At 44.1% G+C, this 19758-nt stretch overlaps 1 protein-coding gene across 1 annotated transcript in view; it reads right to left on the minus strand.

Moving 5' to 3' along the window:
* The window catches only part of MME (membrane metalloendopeptidase), a 33604-nt gene extending 17389 nt beyond the window's left edge, over window positions 1-16215 (minus strand). The window contains exons 1-9 of the mRNA XM_030456474.1: window positions 16137-16215; window positions 12994-13163; window positions 11627-11662; window positions 6701-6862; window positions 6378-6458; window positions 5494-5589; window positions 5270-5388; window positions 4530-4595; window positions 1379-1513 (exon numbers count right to left, since the gene is read on the minus strand). Coding sequence (XP_030312334.1) covers window positions 1379-1513; window positions 4530-4595; window positions 5270-5388; window positions 5494-5589; window positions 6378-6458; window positions 6701-6862; window positions 11627-11662; window positions 12994-13153 — 855 coding nt within the window. The 5' untranslated portion in view covers window positions 13154-13163; window positions 16137-16215. The remainder of the gene's footprint in view (window positions 1-1378; window positions 1514-4529; window positions 4596-5269; window positions 5389-5493; window positions 5590-6377; window positions 6459-6700; window positions 6863-11626; window positions 11663-12993; window positions 13164-16136) is intronic.
* Window positions 16216-19758: the final 3543 nt, after the last annotated feature.

Raw genomic sequence — 19758 nt, forward strand, 5'->3', positions numbered from 1 at the left:
AACAAGAGTATTTCTGGCTTAATACATTACTGTAAGTTTGCATTAACTGTAGGGTACTTCCCATGTAAATATGGACAGCATTTAAGAGGAAATGCAGGTACACAAACAACTGCAAGTAAATAGTGACCTGTAAGAGTAATACATGGGAGAACCTACATCACTCTTGCCCCAGGTACTCCTGACTGACTTGGGCAGGAGCTAAACCAGTAGATTTTACCCATTTAAACTGCTTTGAAAAATCATTCATGCCAAGTCTGATTTTCTCTCTCCATCCTTTTCCAAACACCATCTCTTTTCCGCTTCCTCCTCCCTGACCTATTGTGCATTCAGTCTTTTTTCTCTGTTGTCTTTAGCCAGTTCCCAGGAGCACAATGCCAGCTCTCTTCCAGGAACAGTCAGCCTGGAGCTGAGTTTTCAATGAGAGGTTCCCAAGGGAGGGACCAGCAGCTTACCCACCACCAGCTGGACCCTCTGCCAGCACCAACAGCTGGAGAGGCATTGCTCTTGTGGTTTCCTTTTCCATTCCCCTTCACAGCTTTCTCCAATTAATTCCTTTTCTTGTAATACTTTTCCATCTCTGATCTGAGCCCAGAGGTGTATTTTCAGGAAAGCGTGAAGAAAATCAAAATCAGATGTTGGAGTTTACACACAGGGAGGAGGAAGGTTTTCCTCTGCCAAACATGTGCCCTTACTATCACTGGAACTTGAAAAATAACTGAGGCTAAAAAAACTGTATTTGGCTTCTTTTACAGTCATCCTCAGCTTCAGGTCCTTCTGAAATGTTTAATAAACACAAGCCATGTTTTTGCTGGTGAATGCTCTGATATCCATTTGTTTTTCTCTGTCCATATTCAAACTGTGGCTGTTTCTCCAAGCCATACTTTAATGGAGAACAGTGTTTAATTACAAATGCACTTGGAACAATCAGCATTGTGGAGCAGCTTGTGCAGCACAAACATGACTTTGTGTTGCACGACAGGCCAGGGGCTGGGAATCAACTGCTCTGGTAACAGCCCCTGGGGAAAGAGGACAAAGGGAGAAGAGGCGTGAAAGCATCTCCTGAAACTCTCCTTCTAAACCAGACTGAACAGAAACCAAGGCCCTCTCTCCCTTTCTTCTCTTGAAGGCCTTCTCTGAACAGATTAGGATAAAACATTTTGCTGTTTGGAAAAGAGCTAACTCAAATATTTTCCCTTGCTGGTTAGAAGGCATGTCTTTCTCATTATGTGTCCCTCTTAGGGGTTCCAGGCCCTATACATGTTTGGTCAGCTTTGGTCCCACAAAATAACATCAGCAAGTACCAGTTCACAGTGAGCTTTCTTAGGCATTAGGAAAAAAGTCAGTTATTTAAATGACACTTTAAAAATGTTTTTCTTACATTGGCAATTTCCTTCTCCAGGTCCATAATTATTTTCATTTGGTCAGAAACCACACTCTCATTGAAAGGAATATTTCTTTCTTGCAGGATTAGTTTAGCTACAGAAATCATGAAATCAACATAGGCAGTGCATGCCTGCAGGAAAAAATACAAACATTTTAAAGACAGAGCTCTTCAAAGTATAACATACCATGATTATCTTTAAGATTTCTTCACTTTTATGAACTATGCTTCCTCATCCCTTTCTTAAATAGTTTAATAGTGATATATTCTGAAATACTGCTAGATCACAAGTAGAAAATAACTTTGAAAATTACCTCATGGAAAACTGTTCCATAATTTGTAGCAATGTTCAGAGCTCACCAGTCTCAACTACTGCACCATGTTTTCATTATTTAAAACGAGACATTTATCCCTCTGTATTTAAACCATCACCCTTGTTTTTTCTACCTCACTTTAATTACAACTTCCAAAAATACCACTTCCAAAGAGCTATGTTCCCAGAAACATAAAACAGAGAGAAATGCTGATGGACTGTGTGAAATGAGCACTGGGGGAAGATCACTCCCAGCAGCAGAGCACCTCCTCTGTTGCTGCTTGGAGCATTTAGAAACCGTGTTGCTGCCTCTAGATTCAGGCGAGCTGGATACACTATAGACAATATAGCACCTATTAACTATGACAAAGCAGAACTCACCAAGGATAAGAATGGAAATAGGAAAACATATTCTTAAATGTTTCACTATCAATATCTGCAGATCTCTATTTTATGGAACTTAATGTTATTCTTAATTCCTTTTTGATAAGCCACACTCATGGCTTATCAAAAGATGCTGGGTTTGGTATGCTTTTAAAATCAAATAAAAATAAATCATTTTAGATTTGCTCTTTAATAATAAAGCTGTTTCATGCAAAATAGCATCACTGGTAAACCCTGGGATTAATAAGCTCTACATGTCACCAACTTTACTAGCAGAAACAGGTTGGCATGCTCAGGATGAGTGCTGGGAAGTGCCTGCCTTGCCCCCAGCTCCTGCCTGCAGCAGGCTCTGGGCATGGGGAGCAGCTCCCAGGCAGCACGGGCAGTGGGCACCAACAGCCTCCTGAGGACTGAGCTCCCAGTCTGAGTTTTAATGAAGATTGTTTTACCAGAAAGAGGAAAGCCCATGAGACCCCTGAGAGCTACAGCAGCTCCCCAACGGCACTGTGTGCCAAGCCTGTAACTGTGTGTACAGTACAGTACAAATGTATTGTACAACACAAACGTGTACAAACAACACAACAGCCAAATACAGTTGTTAACAGTGCAATGCAGACTCTATTCCCCCAACCACTGTGTCCCCAGACATCTTCAGGTACCAACCAGTAGCTTTATCCTTGGCCTGAATCACAGTATGGCCAAGTAGCCAAGAACCAAGTCAGCTCATTTCAGATGGACTGTAAAAATACTGCCAGATATTGCAGTGGGAACGTAGATATTTGAATAACTCTTGTCTGAGCAGAGCAGTCACATATCCCACAAGAGCAGAAGATTTTTAAAATAACTTGTTCCCAGGCAAAGGCTGCTGGCAGAGGCTGGGATGGGGAGCAGGAACATCTCACTTGAAGCATTCATGCTTGTAGGAATATTATGAACCTGCCCTTCAGTGATAAGCCACTGGGTTTTTTTTTTAAAGACTTCCTTGTCTCCTTTCCCACAGTGGGAAGCAGTGTGACAGTGTCAGGCAGGCCAGAGATCATAATGGGAATTGTCCCTTAATGCTGCAGGGGGTGTAATACAAGGAAGGGAGCAAACTGTGCTCCCTGAGCCAGCTCCTGGAGGCCCTGACACGTGAGAACACCAGAACTGAGCAGTCAGTGTGGTGCTGGTTGTCTGCACTCTGTAATTAAGTGTAAGTAGTGTTAGAGCATTAGGTGTTGGCATGTCAGCAACATACCTACAAACCCAAAATGTTTAGCATGGTTTCTCCTTGCTCCTGCATTTAATTACACAGAAGAAAAGGAGCTAATTAAAGGTTACTTTGCACTCTCAGCTACCACATGGCTCCAGCAAATACCTGCACTCCAGCTCTCAAGGGTTTAAAGCACATCCATGATTAGGAATGAGGCATACACAGTGTTAGTGCTAACAGGTTAATGAACATGCATATACATAAGAACTAAACATGGATTTTAAGCCCATATGAGAGTGTAGGTATCTGAAGCCTTTTCTATGTTATCACATTCTTCATTTTCATTCAGAAGTTAGGGGACTGTGATCTTCTCAGCTGTTTCATGCAGGAAAGTGTGTCTTTGGATCTGAATGGTTCTTTTTTTCTTTCTAAGCCTATCAGTGATGAGGTTTTCCACCTGGACTCCACTGACACCTGCAGCACTTGCCAGTCAATCATAGTTCAGGAATGGCATCCCTTTTGTAGTGACAGAAGCTATATTCTGTGTGTTCTGTCTCAATGCAGCTGTGACAGTTACAAGGTGTCTCTGGATTCAGCTCTGAAGCCTGGCAGAAGCTGTGTAACAAAGCTGAAGTTCTTTCACGTTTATTTCTCTCAAATAGGTCCTAAAATGTCAAGAAGCTGTTCCTCTTCTGACTTGCATAACCATCCAGGCATTGTGTAGGAAAGCTACTACTGCTCTCCCATCCCTATGTTCAGTGATTACAGAAGAAAAGGAAGAGAAGGGAAGGGAAAACAGAGATGGGTTGGGATGTCTGGGGTCCAGTGATGCCAGAGGAATCTGCAGTCCTCCATCCAGTGCAGAGAAGCTGGTACAGAGTGGGCTGCTCGTGCAGGCAGGGGGATCAAACAGGGTCAGTGTGGCAGGGGATTTGTTACTCTCCCTCCCATTCTCAGCTGACATTTCCACTTGTCCCTGTTCTGCTTTCTCTGCATCCCCTCCATGTCCCTTGGGTTCTCTTGCCCCTGTTAGAACTCCTCCAGTCTGTCACACTGACTGCTCTCACCTGCACAGAGCTGCCCCTCAGTGCTTGTCATTATTCACCCATTCTCTGCGGGATGTTTCCCAGGGGCAGTACTGGATCCTCTTTGGTACTGTTCTGTTCTCTGCCTGTCCCTACTCTTAAGGATGTATCTGCCTTGAAAATACAGGCAAGAACTTCTCAGGTGCAGTCAGTGATCTGTCAGCTTCATCTTACCTCTTTGTATGCACCAGTGCACTCGTAGTAGTCACGAGAAGGCAGACCAAGGCCAGGCTGATCAATCTATAAACACAAATAATAAATGACAAAGTGCTTAAGAACAACATGGCAAAGCATTCTGCTGTGCTTTGGTCACTTAGAGGTTGCTGATGCTTCACTCTTGCCAAATCATCTTCTAGCCAAAGGGGATTTTCTCTCTCATCCTGGCCCTCTCTGTAATTCTTTTCATTCTCCTCATGCTTTTTGTCTCCCTGTCTTCTTTTTTCTGTCACCAAACAAGGCATGCTGCATGTAACCAGTGTGAAAACAGTGGATGTACAGAACCCAAAGCCATCCCCATCAAGGCAGCTCCTGCCTCTTTGGAATTCGTGCATGCAATATAGTCCAAGATCAACCCACCCACTGAGAAGGAGGATTAGACCTTTGCTCTTGTGACTGCTGCATCTCAGGAGTAGCTGGTGAAGAGTCACCAGATGTAATACTGTCTTCCTCTGGATTTTCCATTTCCAGAGATCATCTTACACGTACACACTTCCTTAAGCAAATGTCCTCAGCCACTCTCCTGTCTGTGCCACCTGACTGCAGGTCCTGTTAGGACTTTGGCACCTGAATACCTTGTAGCTTACTCTGCTAAAATTGAAGTCACTCATGTCTGTCCTGGTTAACACTCATGTCTGTGCTTCAGGTTATTCTGCTGCATTTTCATGTTCAACAGAACAAAGCCACCCCAGACTTACATGGATGATATGTGCTGTGGAATTTTTATCATCTGTGCCGACAAAAAAATTAATAAGGACTTTTTTTCCATATCTGGAGTTCAGCTGGGCAATAGCTGTCTCAGCTGTCCAAGCAGCTCCTAAGCAAAGGAAAGGTATACTCAGCCTCTGTCTTTGGTAAGCAATGAAAAATGCAATAATTTAGAAATTTTAACTGTAAAATGAAAAAACACAGATTATCTTACCATAGGAGGAATCCCAGTTAACTGTTGCTACAGGCCAGTCAGATAAGTTTGGCAACAAACTAATTAAAGGCTTTCCACCTCTGCTGTCAATGGCAGCTTTTGGAAAAAATAAAATCAGTTACACGAGATTTTAGAACACAGAAATGTTATACTGTCAAGAGGAGTGGAGAATAATGAGTTGAGAAATATATTTTTACCATCCCCACAATACAGGAGTATGCTCTGTTTACATTGTGCTTTTTAATTGTAAAAAACATGTTTGAGTCATGACTGCAAACAGCATATGCAAATTCTTGTGACCACTGTGACACTGAAGAACTATTGTATTTTCACTCTGCAGAAATAATAATAATAGGTTTGAGTTAAATATTATCTCAATATTTGAATATAAATAGTTTTGAAATAATGGTTCTGAGAAGTACTAATAACACTGTAGAAACTACAAAAGCCCCATTTGGAAGCACTGCTCTTTTACAGCTCCTCATTCTAGTGGCAGCATCTAGCTCATATTCTTGAAATAAATGACATCCCTGTATTTCCAGAAGCCAGGCATGTCAGTTATTTTCCACTTCATCCCTGATAATTTCTACAGAAGATGTTAACTCCCATTTAAGAAAAAGGATTTGAGTTGAAGTATCTGCAGCAAACTGGTAAGGGAAGAGTAATTTAATCTCACCTAAAATACCAGAGCTAGTAAAGCAGGAGGTACAATACTAACTTCACTATTGACATTCTGACTCAGAAATGATACATTTTAGTTTTCACAAAGAATTTCTGAAAAATGACGTGCAGAAAGCAGGAGGATCTAGGTCCTGCTGCCCGTGGAGGTGGGACTCTCTGGCCTGTATTTCTCTGTCCCCCAAGCAGCACATTCAGACACTCACTTTCATTTATGCAGGATCTGTACAGAGTTTTTGCCTTCTGCACTGCAGCTATATCATTATTGCTTGGTGTGTCCAGGACATCTGAAAGACACAGACAGCAAATATGGCTTAATACCTGCTCTTCCCTGGAAACCCCCCACGTCTGCTCAGCTCTGCCCGAGTGCCAGACACACAGCAGCTCCTGTGCCTCTGTCCCCAACAGACACAAAGAAACTCCAAGGCTTGGTAAGATCTTCAGCTTTGCTAGACAGCCTCATCTTATTAGGATAACATGTAAGCCAAGAAGAAACCTTACATAGTCCACAAAGAAAAACCCCACTGACCTTTTAGCACCACCTCTAGCTCGTCCCTCAAGATGTCGAAGTTGCTGTACCGGGAGCTGGTCTCAGGGATCACGTTTCTCTTCAGCCACCCCCCACAGGCATACTGGTAAAAATCCCTGCAGGGCTCTGCACTCCTGTCCATGTTCTCAAGGATTCGGGCTGCTGTAATGCAAGAGAGATGAAGGCATCTTTAGAGAAAATAAATGGATGCATTCGTTTGCTCTGCAGAGGCAAGTAATAAATAAATTCAGTTTAGAAGAGGCTCAAGCCTACCTGAATGTTCTAGAGCAAACAAAGTACTTGTCAGTGAACAACTGGGCCTTTTCTGCCCATTAAACATCTGCTTTTCTGTTGCCTGCTTACTGATGGGTAAATGAACCCATGTTCCTGTATCCATGTGAGTGGCTGCTTGCTTTTAAAGTGTATAAGGTTTAATTTAGCAACTTACACTTCTATATATTGAAATGTGGTGAAAAGAGAAAGTAAAAGCATAAGAAAAATCAGAGATTAAGTATCTATATTGAAGTAACTAAGTATGATGTATGCTCAGCTGAATCCAGTCTCTTCCAAGAAAATAATGACTTTGTTGTACCATAGAAGTTTTTGTCAAGGAAGTTTCACTATCAATACTTTCCTGAATCTACACTGATGGTTTTTTAAACAGTTCCACATTTTATTGTAGAAATGGTCCTGCCTCTTGCTTGTCAAATTTGACTTTGTCAGTTGACCCTCTTGCAGTGGCTTGTCAGTGACTGATTGTGATGTAGGGTTCTGTAGTGAAATCTGATTCCCTGATGAGCTTCCCTGCTGCTGTTCATAAACCTTCTGTGAGTTTTCTTTTTTGTATTCTACCTAGGCTGCTCTCTCCACTAATGTGCTAGCATGGAGTCTCACAGAAAGGAGAGCCAGTGATACCTCTGAATTTCCCAAGATACTGAACATGCTTCCCATTTTTCAGACATTATTTTTAGTAAATGGTAAGGCTTGTGATTTCAAATGTTCATTCCTCCCACATGGGTGAGTCAAATATTTATGGCTTTTTCTCCATTACTTTAAATATTTCCACATCTCTTCTACTGGTGGAAAGGAGAGCTGGATGGACAGGCTATAGTATTTATATTGACTTGCCTTGTTCCCAACCCCGACCTCGTTTTTCTTGGAATCCTCAGTTGGCTTAAGAGTGTTATATTTTAGCCCAACCTCCAATGGCTTTCAATGCTCCAGTGCTTCAAAGATGGAAAAAACATTCCTAGCAACAAAGAGTTTAACAGCCAGGACCAGACATCAGTGCTGGCTCATTCAGGGCAGTCTGACAGCCCTGCCAAAAAGTAATGGTAGGATAGAGAAATCTTGTGACACCAAGAAAAGATGAATCTCACCCAGTGTCTTGTCACCTTTGCAAAAAAAAAAAATAAAAAAAAAAAATAATCAAAAGCTAGGAGAAACCCATCTCTTGTGTAAATCTGAGAAATGATTAACAGTCTGTGGAAGGAAACCCTGCTGTAGCTGTGGTATCAGGTTGCTGTCTTTGTAATCAGCACCCATTTAATCTTCCTTGCCCACCACTGTCACAGGAAACTCATCATCCATCAGTGTTCCTGCTGTACACTCCAGGCTAGCCAGGATTAGATAGTCAACTTTTATCAAAACTTGACATTTAAGCACTGCAGACATGAAAGAAAATGCTCAGTTATGGGAACTGTGGTCCTTCACTTACAGCTTCATGAATTAAGTAGTCTCAAGAAAACTCTCTTCAATAGTGTAATTGCACATCTGAACCCCAAAATAACCATTCATTATTTGGCTAATGCCATGGATATATTAAAATCAATTAAATGCTCAGTTAAATGTGAAGCCCAGAAGCACAGTGACACAGGAACTGCCCCTTCACAGGCAGTGGGAACAATTAGGCTGAACAGAACCTGAACAAGTTATTTGTAAGTTGCTACTTGGGCCCAAAGGAGCATTACAGCAAGTTCAGGGCTTTGCATACTGAGACATTTTTGCTCTGGAGATAAGAGGTGTGAGACTGATGAATATTTTCTTATTTTAATTCTAATGCAGGTTAATTCATATCTGTACAACTAGAGATAACACTCTTCAGTAGTCCTCAGTAGTGCTTTGTTGAAACAGTGCTTGAGTTTGTTCCTGTTCTCCTGTTTATTCCATTTCCTACCTGTTGCTGAATTTAGAACATGGAGCCTTATCTCAGTTACTTTTAACCATTAATTTTATTGTAGCACTCTTGATTGCCAGTGGTTGCTTTAATAGCTTACAAATAAAGTCATATAAGCTGATCTAGCAGCCAGTGACCTGGGGAAGATACTTAATAATATGCTTAGCTAGGTGAAACTGGTGCAAGAGATGTCTGAGCTCAGGAAAATGAGCAGGGTATCTCAGCTTATTCAAAGAATCTGAGATGTACAAATGAGATGGTAACTTCATGAGCTGCACTGCAATGGGTCTGACAAACCCTGGCAGTGTTACCCTGCAGCTACTGATACTTCATCCTCTGCACATTTTTAATTCTGGTCATATATTGGAAGCTCCTCCATTAAACCTGCTATAAATTCTGTCAGTATCTTCACTTTACTCTTCTTCAGTGGCTTCTACCTGCTGGAAAATTTTGAAATTCACTGCAAAAACTGGTGCCAATGCTGGTCACTTCCAGTGCAAGGTGTTACCATGTCACCTAATGGCTTTTCCTACTAGTTTTTAATTAAATGGCGGTGGGAAGAAAGCCCAAAACTTCTGTAATAATTTCTTCCTTAAATGCATCACCCCTTGCTGGGACATCCCAGCTCAGTGAACAAATAACAATTTAAAATTCAAACTGGTCCTTCCCATCCATCCCAAATGCTTTGCAGGCAGATGCAGTGTTTGGTCCTGAGAGCTTGCCAAGGGCAGCAGATCCCACAGCACCCCAAGCAGCCTAAAGGGGGGTGCAGAGGTTCAGTGCCTTGGGGCAATGGCTGGTTCCAGTTTGACTTCCCAGCTCACACATCTCTTTGGCTCTTGCCTGAGGTGAAGTCCCAGAGCTAAAACTCCAAAGGTTACAATTCAGTGAGAGACACTGGGAGCTTCCCAGGACCCCTGCAGCATGGTGTGTAAATACTGAAGTGCTGTCTTTTGCCTGGCTGTACATTTTATGTCCTCCAGGCTGGAGTGTGCAGCATCTGCACACCTAGTAGTGATTACTCACAAGTAGGTGCTCTGTCTGCAGTGGATCTGTTTTTATGTCCTGTATAGCAGCAGCAGAATGGGGATTACAGAAAAGCTCTGTGTCAATTTAGCTCATTTTCCTGCCAGGAGAAACCATTTCCACAGAATATATGTGTAGTGTTACTCTGGCATTTACACGTTTTCAGACTGAATTCTCACCATTTCTTTAGGACTTATTCTTTCAGTGTTTGAACTTGGCAATTTGTGGAATACAGAGCAGATGATAATTTGTGAATGAGATAAATGTGTGAGTAAAATAAAGCTGTATTTAATGAAAACCAAAAAGATACTATGACATTAGAACCACACTCTACATTTCTATTTGGGGGGTGGTTTAATCTAGATAACTTTTTCTTAGAATTTCATTATTATCTCGTTTGGATTGAAGCAATTTATATTTTTCAAAATGCTCCTTCTTCATCCTGTTGGGTAAGTTTGGACCCTGCCATTTTTCCCCATCCATGACCATACTGTGATCCCTTCACGATTTTACTTCTTTATTGATGTCTGGCAATCAGTAAGAATGTTTCATTCCCTTTAACATTTGCTTGCTGTTAAATCCTTTAGTGGAAGCATACAAGAGTATAGCTAGTCTGCTTCACTCATCTATCCACTCCTTGCTAGATTCTTTTTTACTTCTCCAAACCTTTTACTGCATATCCTGTCAGAGTTCATCATTACGTAGTGTAGCCAAACTTAATTTTAACATCTACAAATATTTATTTGAAAATGGGCATCTTTGGAAATGAAAATATCAAGCAGGTTACTAATTTGATTAGTTTTCAAACCATAGCAGGAGCTTTTGTGGTGAAAACCTTGGAGTGTAAAAGGCAGTGATGCCCACGTGCAGCAAATCCTGTCAGATACTTGGTGATGACAAAATGCAGTTTGTGAGAGCTGGACCACACTGGGGCTTCACCAGTGGATGACTCCAGCAGGACTGAGGTGTGGGGGCAACCACCCTACCTACTTTGGCTACTGCCTAAAATGAGACCTAATCTCAGTAGTCCCACAGAAAAAAAGGAAACCAATACAATGATAATTCTTCCTGCACTGTTCCTGGCATGTCTGCAAGTCTAAACCTAGCAACCAAAACCTCCTGGGAGTGTCCATGGGGTGCTGTGCACCTCACACTCCTTACTCCTGGGCTCCAATTCCATCCCTTTTGCATGTTGGCTGACAGGTTGGACCTGATGATCCTTGAGGTTCTTTCCAACCTGGCACTCTATGATTCTGTGACTGTCCAATGCCCTGTGACTCCCCAGCAGCTTCCCTGGGTTTCCTACAGACATCCTGGATCTCTGGCTTCTCCTAGGGCTGTTTTTTCTCTTTGGTTCCAGAGGGATGTACAGATGTTGTGATGTACAGAATGGACACAGGAGTGAGGAGCTCTGTGATGCTTGTCAGTGGGATGTTTGCTTGGTACACTGAGAGCTCCCAGTGGGTGCTGGGCATGATCCTGCTCTCAGCTTCTGCACTAGATTCCTTGCCACCCTCTGTGACTGGCCCAGAGGCTTTCTGAACAGTGTGGCCAAGATACTCCACAGGGGGGACAGCCAAAGAGGAATTCCTGACAGAAAGGAACACCAAGAGACAAGCATGTGCCACACTTGTCTGCAGTTAGATGGGAACACTACACAGTGCTAATTTTTCATAAAATTGTAGAGAAAAAATAATTTTAAAGGTGCATATTTCCACTCTTACCTGATTTTATACAGTCTGATGTCTTGCAAACTCCATCTAAAAGAGGATACAATGGTATTCTTAATTCCTTATTGAATATCAATATAATAAAACCTGATGTAAATATTATTTTTATTGACACTTAGGAATTGCATTTAATTGCAGTGTACAGTAAAATGAAGATGTAGGGACCTTACAGTCATCAAGTGACTATTTATAGGACCAGGCTCTAAAAATAACATCATGTACATCCCTTTAGGGTCATTCAGTGCTACTCACTCAAAATTTTGTGGGCAAAATATTATTTTTATAACAAAGAAGAAATTTGGAGAAAAATAGCCCATGGACTGAAGGCAGCTGCAAAGTCAGTTTGAATTTAGCAATACCCTTCCATGGCAAGACTTTGGGGGAATTAACTGAGAATTCTGAGACATTCATGTTGATGTCTCCTGGAAAAAATACAAGGCTCAGGAACACGAAAATGTTTCAATTTGAGACTTTAGGAATAAAACTTTTTCCAGTTTTCATTTCATAGTGGCATTTTTCCATACCATAACTGAACTACAACAGAAAGCAGAAACAAAACTGTAAAGTACTTTAAAATGAAACAAAGCATTTAATTTCCAGTGTAAGGAAACATTCTAACTTGACCCCAAATCAAAATTCTGGCTCTCCTGTATTATCTTTTCCAAAAATTATCAGGATATTTACCCCTGACCTGACTTATTTTTGAGTATTTTGGTATGGCTGCTGAATCACAAAGCCTCTTCAGTGTGACTCCAGACACTGAGTCCTCACTGCACCAGGCTGTAAAAGGAAAAACCAGGGATTTCCTCATGCACAGGACTATGGAAGAAGCTCAGCAGTGTTGTGTTGTGTAGAGCTTTTGCTTACTGAAGCATTCATTACAAACAGCAGCACTGCTAAGGCAGAACAAGCAGATGTTTTGTGTTTACTACAACTTTGTGTGAACAAATGAATGAGTCCTGATGGGCAAAAGGAGTTTGGTAACAGTGTCCAGCAGCAGTGAGTGTGGCTGCAGCTTTACATTTCAGAGAATTGTGTCATCCTGTCTGGGGAGGTACATGGGAAATACAGTTAGGAAATAGTAGCTAATTTTACACACTGAGTAAGGTACAATTTTCTATTATTGAGCAAATAATTCTGAGCTGACCTCATTGTTTTGTTTTCTTAATGCTCTGTCACACAGCAATATGAACCATGCAACACAGTCTTTCCTAACACAACACTTTAATACAGTGCAACTCGTGGGGGTTTTTAGCTCTGTACCAACAACTGCATTCAGTTCCTTGAAGCATTTTTTCCTAATTTAAGACACTTCTATATTCACATGTATTCACACATTCAGTCAGCTCAGGTGTACTCACCATCATATGTTGCATACAGAATGATCATGGTGATGGCTACAATAGCTAGCAGAACCACCACAACAGCCAGTCCTATTTCCAGGCCACTCCATCTCAGTTTTTTCTTTGGTTTTGGAGTATTCATTTCAGTTATATCCATCTGGCTTTCTGACTTGCCCATAACCCAGCCTCTGCAAAGGAGAAGGGAAAGATCACTGGAGGACTTACACTGAGCCACTGGTCCTGAAGCTGGCTCCTCAATTGCCAAGTAGCAAAGATATTTTCTGGGTGAGTTTTCAAATGATTTGTATCACCACTACTACTGGAATGGCAGCCATGGGATTAAAATTCTCTGCTTCTTACACACACACACACACCCACCCACCCAAGTACCTACCATGTGCCAATTGTCATTTATGGAGAAGAGTGGTCTTCCTTCAAGTGAAGGGGCAATCAAATAGAAAAGGGAGGCAAATAAAGCAAAACCTCTTTCTAAAACATACCAGTGTGATTTAATCTTGGGTGATGGCACAGGAGTTCCCAAGCAAAAAGCAAGACTCCCTGCCTGAGTAAACATTAACTTAATCTACCAATTACTTATCTCATGCCAAAGGTCAGAATATGCCATTGTGCTTCGCTGTCATTTCTTAGAACATTATGTAAGCAATTCTTGTCTGCAGCTTTATGGCTGCCTCTAAAAATAGAAAAAAAGTATTTCAGGCTCTGCTGGGAGCCTGTCAAATTCACACTGAAGACAGAAAGTCTTCACAGTAATTTTTTTAAAGAAGTGCAAGCAAGTACTTTAAGGTTAGAACACTGTAAACTGGAAGTGAGTACAACACCTACGTGTGGAATTGGTGGGAGTGTGAATGGACTCACAGTCACTCGTGGAATGTCTATGCGAGAGGAGATGTCAAAATCTAAGCTGGCATTTCTGCTGTGCCTCTGGGACAACCTGCACACCTCTTGCAGTGCTGCTCTCCTACATCTGTCCCACTCACTTTAGGACCAGACTCCCCTCTGCTGACAGGGATTCAACCTCCTCTACATACAGCAGTGTGTTCTTCAGCATTCCACAATTACAACTTGTCACCTTCTATTCCCTGCATTTCCTGGGGTCTTTACATCCACAGGTGGAGTACACACCTTTTCCATTCAGTGGGGAAGAATACAAGGGTTCCATTGGGATAACCACTGGGAACACCTACAGTCACCAGACCCCTCCCTTGAAAGACAAGCAGAGGTGCAGGTTGGGGCATTCAGCTCTTGTTCTGTTCATCAAACCCTTTCCCCCTACTCTCTGCAGGTTGGTCCAAAAGCAGTGAGGGAACCCTTCTCAGTTTCTGCATCCATTCAAGTCTGAGACTTGAACATTATTATTTTAAACTGGTTTAACAGCATTGCTGGCTTGTATTCATCTTTGTCTCCTCAAGCTGCTACAGTCTTCCTGATACCCAGTCTTCGTTCTTCCTCTGGACCTTTTTCTCCTTGGTGTCCACCTCAGCCAGAACACTAGAGTGTTCTGATGCAAAAACATGTCACTAAAGTGTGTATGGTAATTAATATTATAAAGGTATCAAATAACTCACTATTACAGACCTAAGTGAAGAGAGATTTTGTGTTCCAAGTGTTTACCTAGCTCAGTGGATCCTTGGACACCATCACAGTAGCACTTTTTCTATATGAATCAGAGAAGATTTATTTCAGTGTCTCATTTCTCTTTTGTCACTCCTCCTTGGACACAAGAGGTGTGAAGTGACTGCAGTGCCAGAATCACAGGTCTGCTCTTGGCTCAGGAGCCTGCAGCCCTGCAAGGTCTCCTCAGCCTGTCTTTCCTAACCCATAAGGACTGTTACGACTGCTTTCTGTTTCTTCATGAGCCACTCTTTTTCTCTGAAGAGTAGGTTTTGGGTAAAATCAGCAAGTGGTTCTAAGACACAAGACTGAAATCCCACAGAACCACGTAAAGGTGCAAGCTATGGAGAGACATTGGCCCTGCATTAAGTGAGGTATAAATTCATAGATAAGAGAAGAGCAAATTAACCTTTATACTCTTCTCATTTCCAGTCATATTAAGCAGTGAAAACTGTTATTTGTATTGCCCAAACACAGACCGCTCCCCAGTATCCTCTGACTACTTGGAGCCTAATTGACGAGCTGATGCTTATCTTCTGACTGCTGGTGCCTGTAGAGCCCTGCAAACACAGTTCGTTAGCAACACTCTGCCTTTCCTGAGCATTTATGTTCCTTACAGTCAGCTAAGTTTTTCCCAGTGAGCTCATCTTTCTGTTCCTGCAGGACTGTTCTTCATGTTTTTACTTCTGGCTATTTAGAGACGTTACCCTCTCCGCATTAATGAACATCAGGTAAAAGCGGCTTTATATGCTAACTGCAGGCACAGCAGAAGTGTACGAATAACTGAAGCATATACAAGCCTGAATAGTACAGTTTCACGTTTCTCCGATTGCTTCTGTGATCCCCTACTCTGCCTCCTTAACCTTGAATAGAGCAGACAGCTGGAATTACTGAGCCCGGTCCTGCTCTGGGTGGCACAGGGAGTTAATGCATTAGCTTCTGACTCGGGGATGTCACTGGTAAAAATCGACTCGTGGCTTTCTCGATTCTCGGTGTGGTCTCTACAGAAAACGCGGCACATCACAAGAATACTTTTTTCTTTTGTTCCCACTAACTTGTGTAGCGTTGTCTGTGCAGAGGAGCTGCCCCCAGACACGGCAGGAGCAAGGGCACAACGGGTAAAGACGAACAAGAAGTGCCGCGGAGCATCCCGCCCGTCAGACCCGGCTCCGGGCTGGGGCCTCTGTCCCCGGACCGATACCGAACCGGCCCCGGACGGGGGTCCGGGGCCGCCCTGGGCGGGGAGGGGCCGCGGTCCGGGGCCGCAGCTGCCGAGCGCCGGGCCGTTCAGCGCTGCCGAGGTCGGGGCGTCCCGGGGCTTTGCTGGAGGGGGCGAGACCCACGGCCCGGTCCGGAGCCCCGAGACCCAAGTTGCCGGTGCCCGGAGCGGGCAGGCTGGGGCGGTCAGATCCCGGCAGGGCGGCCAGGGCAGGAAAATCGCGCCGGGACCCCTCCGTCCGTCCGTCCGTCCGTCCGTCCCGCCGCCGTGCCCGCCTCGCTCCCCCGCCGGCCCCTCGCCCCGTACTCACCGGCTGCCGCTCGGAGGGGTCCGGCCCCGGGGCCGTCACACACATCCCCGGCCGGCGCCGGGCGGAGGCGGCGCGGGGTGCCCGGAGCCGGCGGGGCAGCGGCCGGGGAGCCGGGGCTGGCGGCGGGCAGGCTAGGCGGGCGGGGAGCCGGACCGGCACCGGCGGGGCTCAGCGCCCGGCCCGCCCGCGGGGAGACGGCATGGCCGGGACATCAAAGCCCGGGGTGCTCCCTGCTCCGGCCGCTGCCGCCGCAGAGCAAAGCTGCTGGCGATCAAAGGAGCCCTTGTCTGCGGGCTGCCGGACGAGCAGTTCTCCGGGTGACCTGAAGGCTTCTTCCTCTTGGCGATCATAAAAATGTGATGGGGCAGGAAACAAACAAACAAGCTCCCCCCCGCCCCGGCAGCCACAAACCGCGCTCTTCACCTCGCAAAGCTTCCCCGAAAGCTTAGGTAGAGGGGAGGAGGGAAGGAGCTGCCGCCCGGAGCCAGGCGGGGCAGCTGAGCCTGATGTCCGATGGAGCAGCAAGGACCACGGGCTGGGAGCCACCTCAGCCCGGCCGGGGGGTGGGAGGCAGCGGGGCCGGGGGCAGAGCGAGAGCCGGGCTGCGGGGCGAGAGCAACCCGCACCTCCCCGTCCGCACCGGCTCCTCATTTCTTTCCAGTCGGTTCAAGAGAAAGGAAAGAGATGATGCGGGGGGAAGGTTAGCGGCTGCATGTCTGCGGTGCTTGGTGCCTGCTTCCATGCAGCCTCAGCGCCTTTGTCACATGAATGCAGGCACGTACCCTCGGCAAGAGCTGGCATCCTCGTTCACTGAGTGGTTTCTTCTCAGGAGGGAGACAGCTGTGACTTCTTGCACGGAGGGGCAGCTCTGAGCTATGTCATGAGATTGCCCAGCCAACCAAATATCAAAAGATAGTAGTTTCATTCTTATTAAGTTTGGGGTTTAATAAGTTTTCATTTTTGCTAATCAGCAAACGTGTGAAGAAGGAGTATGAGCTGCTGTTATTCCTCTTGCTCAGAGCAGGTATCATGCTCACTTTTGCTGCCTTCCTAAAGCGCCTTCAGGACCTCTCAGGCAGAGATGCCAGATGAAATTTCTGAAATCTTTTCTTACTGATACGAAAATATCTGCTGCTTGAGGGGGGCAACCTTCCTCCTTTCTAAGAAAGGTGGGAACTGAATGCTGACTTCTTTATGGAACTGCTCAGCAAACGATCCACAGAGCAGATGCAGTGAGGAAGGGAGACTGATAAGGTTTTAACTAAGCATTAGCTGTAAAAATGAAGCACTTTTTGCAAAATGAGCTTCTGAAGAAGAAATAAGGTTTTATTAACTGAAGAGGCACTAGAAGTACTAAAATTGGGCAGAAAAACATTTCAAAAAGTCTAGAGAACAAAAATACTGCATTTTCTTACAGGTAGGAGTGGGGAAAATGCTGATTATATAATTTCCAGAATTAGTGTTCAAATATCAGTGTTCGTTCTCAGCCTTTCCTGCATTCATTCTTGCAGAGTCCCATCCCAGTTCCTAGATCAAGCCATCCACTCCTGCAGGTCAGTCCTGACATTACCTGGTGCCTTAAAAACATCTCCACACAAACAACAGACAAACCTAAGCAAAGTAAGATCAGAAGGATCATTAAAAATACATGAGGTTTTGTAAATAGATGCCTCTTGTGCAGCCCTTAACTACAACAAAGCTCGAAAAGCAGAGGGTGTCTGAACTAAAATGGCCAAAAAAAAAAGGAAAAAAAGGACTTGTTTCAAAAACTGTAGGTGAACCGAGAAGGTGGAGTTGCCTGATTCACCTCCAAAAAAGAGAAAAGGGAGAAACTTGACTTGAAATCTGTAGATAGTCCGAAGAGGACTAACATAGCTGTGATAGTGTGAGGGCTTCCACTCTTGTAGAACCTGTTGCCTGGCTTTAGACATCTGTATGTCTGCAGTCTGCAGGAGGTGTGATTTGGGTGTCAGATGCTGAGGTACCTGTTGGGTTTTTAGTTAGGGAAAACTCCCTGTGAGTCAATGGAGTCACATCCTGCCTGACATTAAGCACAGCCCAGAGTGCTCCAGGACACCTGGGGGGAGAAGCAAGGGTTGTAGCAACACCACCCAGACACCCCTGAGCAGCACAGGAGGATGGCTTTGCTCTGCCTGCTGTCTCCTCACCCAGGAGGGGTGACAGGGACACTCAGTGTCCTTCCCCAGCATGCCTCAGCTGAACAGAGGGCTAGCTCTAGGTGCAGGTCCTTCTTCCACTGACTTCAGGCTCTGCATATGAGCTGTTGCTACAAATTCCTAGGAATATGGTCATTTTTCTGGCCTCTAATTCCAGCGATAATAAGAGACCTCTAGCTTCACTCTATTAAGGGAAATGCCCTAAGGTGCACACCCAATGCCAAGGTGAACCAAAACCAGATTACAGCTTGAACTGATTGCTGTTAAATGTCAGGTATTTGCTCTCCCCTTGCTCACCTTCATCCTTCTGGTACTGTGATTTTACAAAGCTGAAATAAGAAACAAAAAGGCAAACCAACAACAGCAGTGTCACCCCAGAATTGGAAAAAAAATAATGAAACCCTCACATTTAGGGATTAGAATACTCTGTCCTTTTAACCTTCCTGGGTTGTCCAATGCTCAACTAATCTTCCTGCTTTCTGAGAGAAAGACTGGGATTAAGAGTTTGCAGGTTTATCCTTTAGGGGTAAGTTTAATGGGAACTGGCAGTACTGCTGGTAGTTCTCTGAACTTCTGATGGACAACCACCAGGCTGAAACAAATACGTGGAAAACTTGTAGAGCCAAATCAGAAAGACAGCATGTGATTTAGAGTCAGATATTGAGGAAAAAAGAGCTAATGAAAGCACATACTGTATCAGTGTCCTTGAAAAGTAAAGGTTTCTGCTCAATACTAATTTGGGAGAAGATAATTACTATCTAAAAAATCAGTGGCTAGGCAAGTATGCTTCTGCAGAAGCTGTGCCCACAGGTAGTTCAGAACAACATGACAAAATGGATGCACTCTCCAGCCTTCAGAAAAACAAACTGCTTCACAATAGCTCAACTCCAACTCTTCACCAAGTGAAGAAAAGCCAACAACATGTTCAATATTGTTTCCTCTAGTTGGTCCAAACTTACAACAGTAAAACCTTATTCTCAATGTGACCTCTGGATGACATTTAGGAAATTAGGGCTCATTTATATTACTATGCAAACCCGTCGATGATACTTGTATTTCCTTTTGGGAAAGCTCACTTTCCCAAAGTAACAGAGTCAACCTTCACGAAATAAACAGCTGCCAGCATTGATGCTGCCTGTGTGGTTTTGACAGCCCACCTGAACCCTGCACATCTCCCCATCAAGTCCTCTGTCAAAGGCAGAAGAAGATGGAGAATCTCCTGCCTTCCCTCCTTGGCCCTGGGGCATCCTCAGTGCAGCTGAATGGTAAAGTCTAACACAGAGTGTTTACTCATTTGTTCTTTTCTTAGCAGGTTTGTAACATATCCAAGTCTGGGTAATTTCCCATTCAGGAAAGTAAACAGCCTGGGTCTCAAAATATTTGCTTCAGTGCCTAAATTATTCAGGTCTAATTGTATTGTGTTACCAAGCTTTGTTAGTTGACAG

This window comes from Calypte anna, chromosome 9, assembly GCF_003957555.1.
Source record: "Calypte anna isolate BGI_N300 chromosome 9, bCalAnn1_v1.p, whole genome shotgun sequence".
Classification (NCBI taxonomy): Eukaryota; Metazoa; Chordata; class Aves; order Apodiformes; family Trochilidae; genus Calypte; species Calypte anna.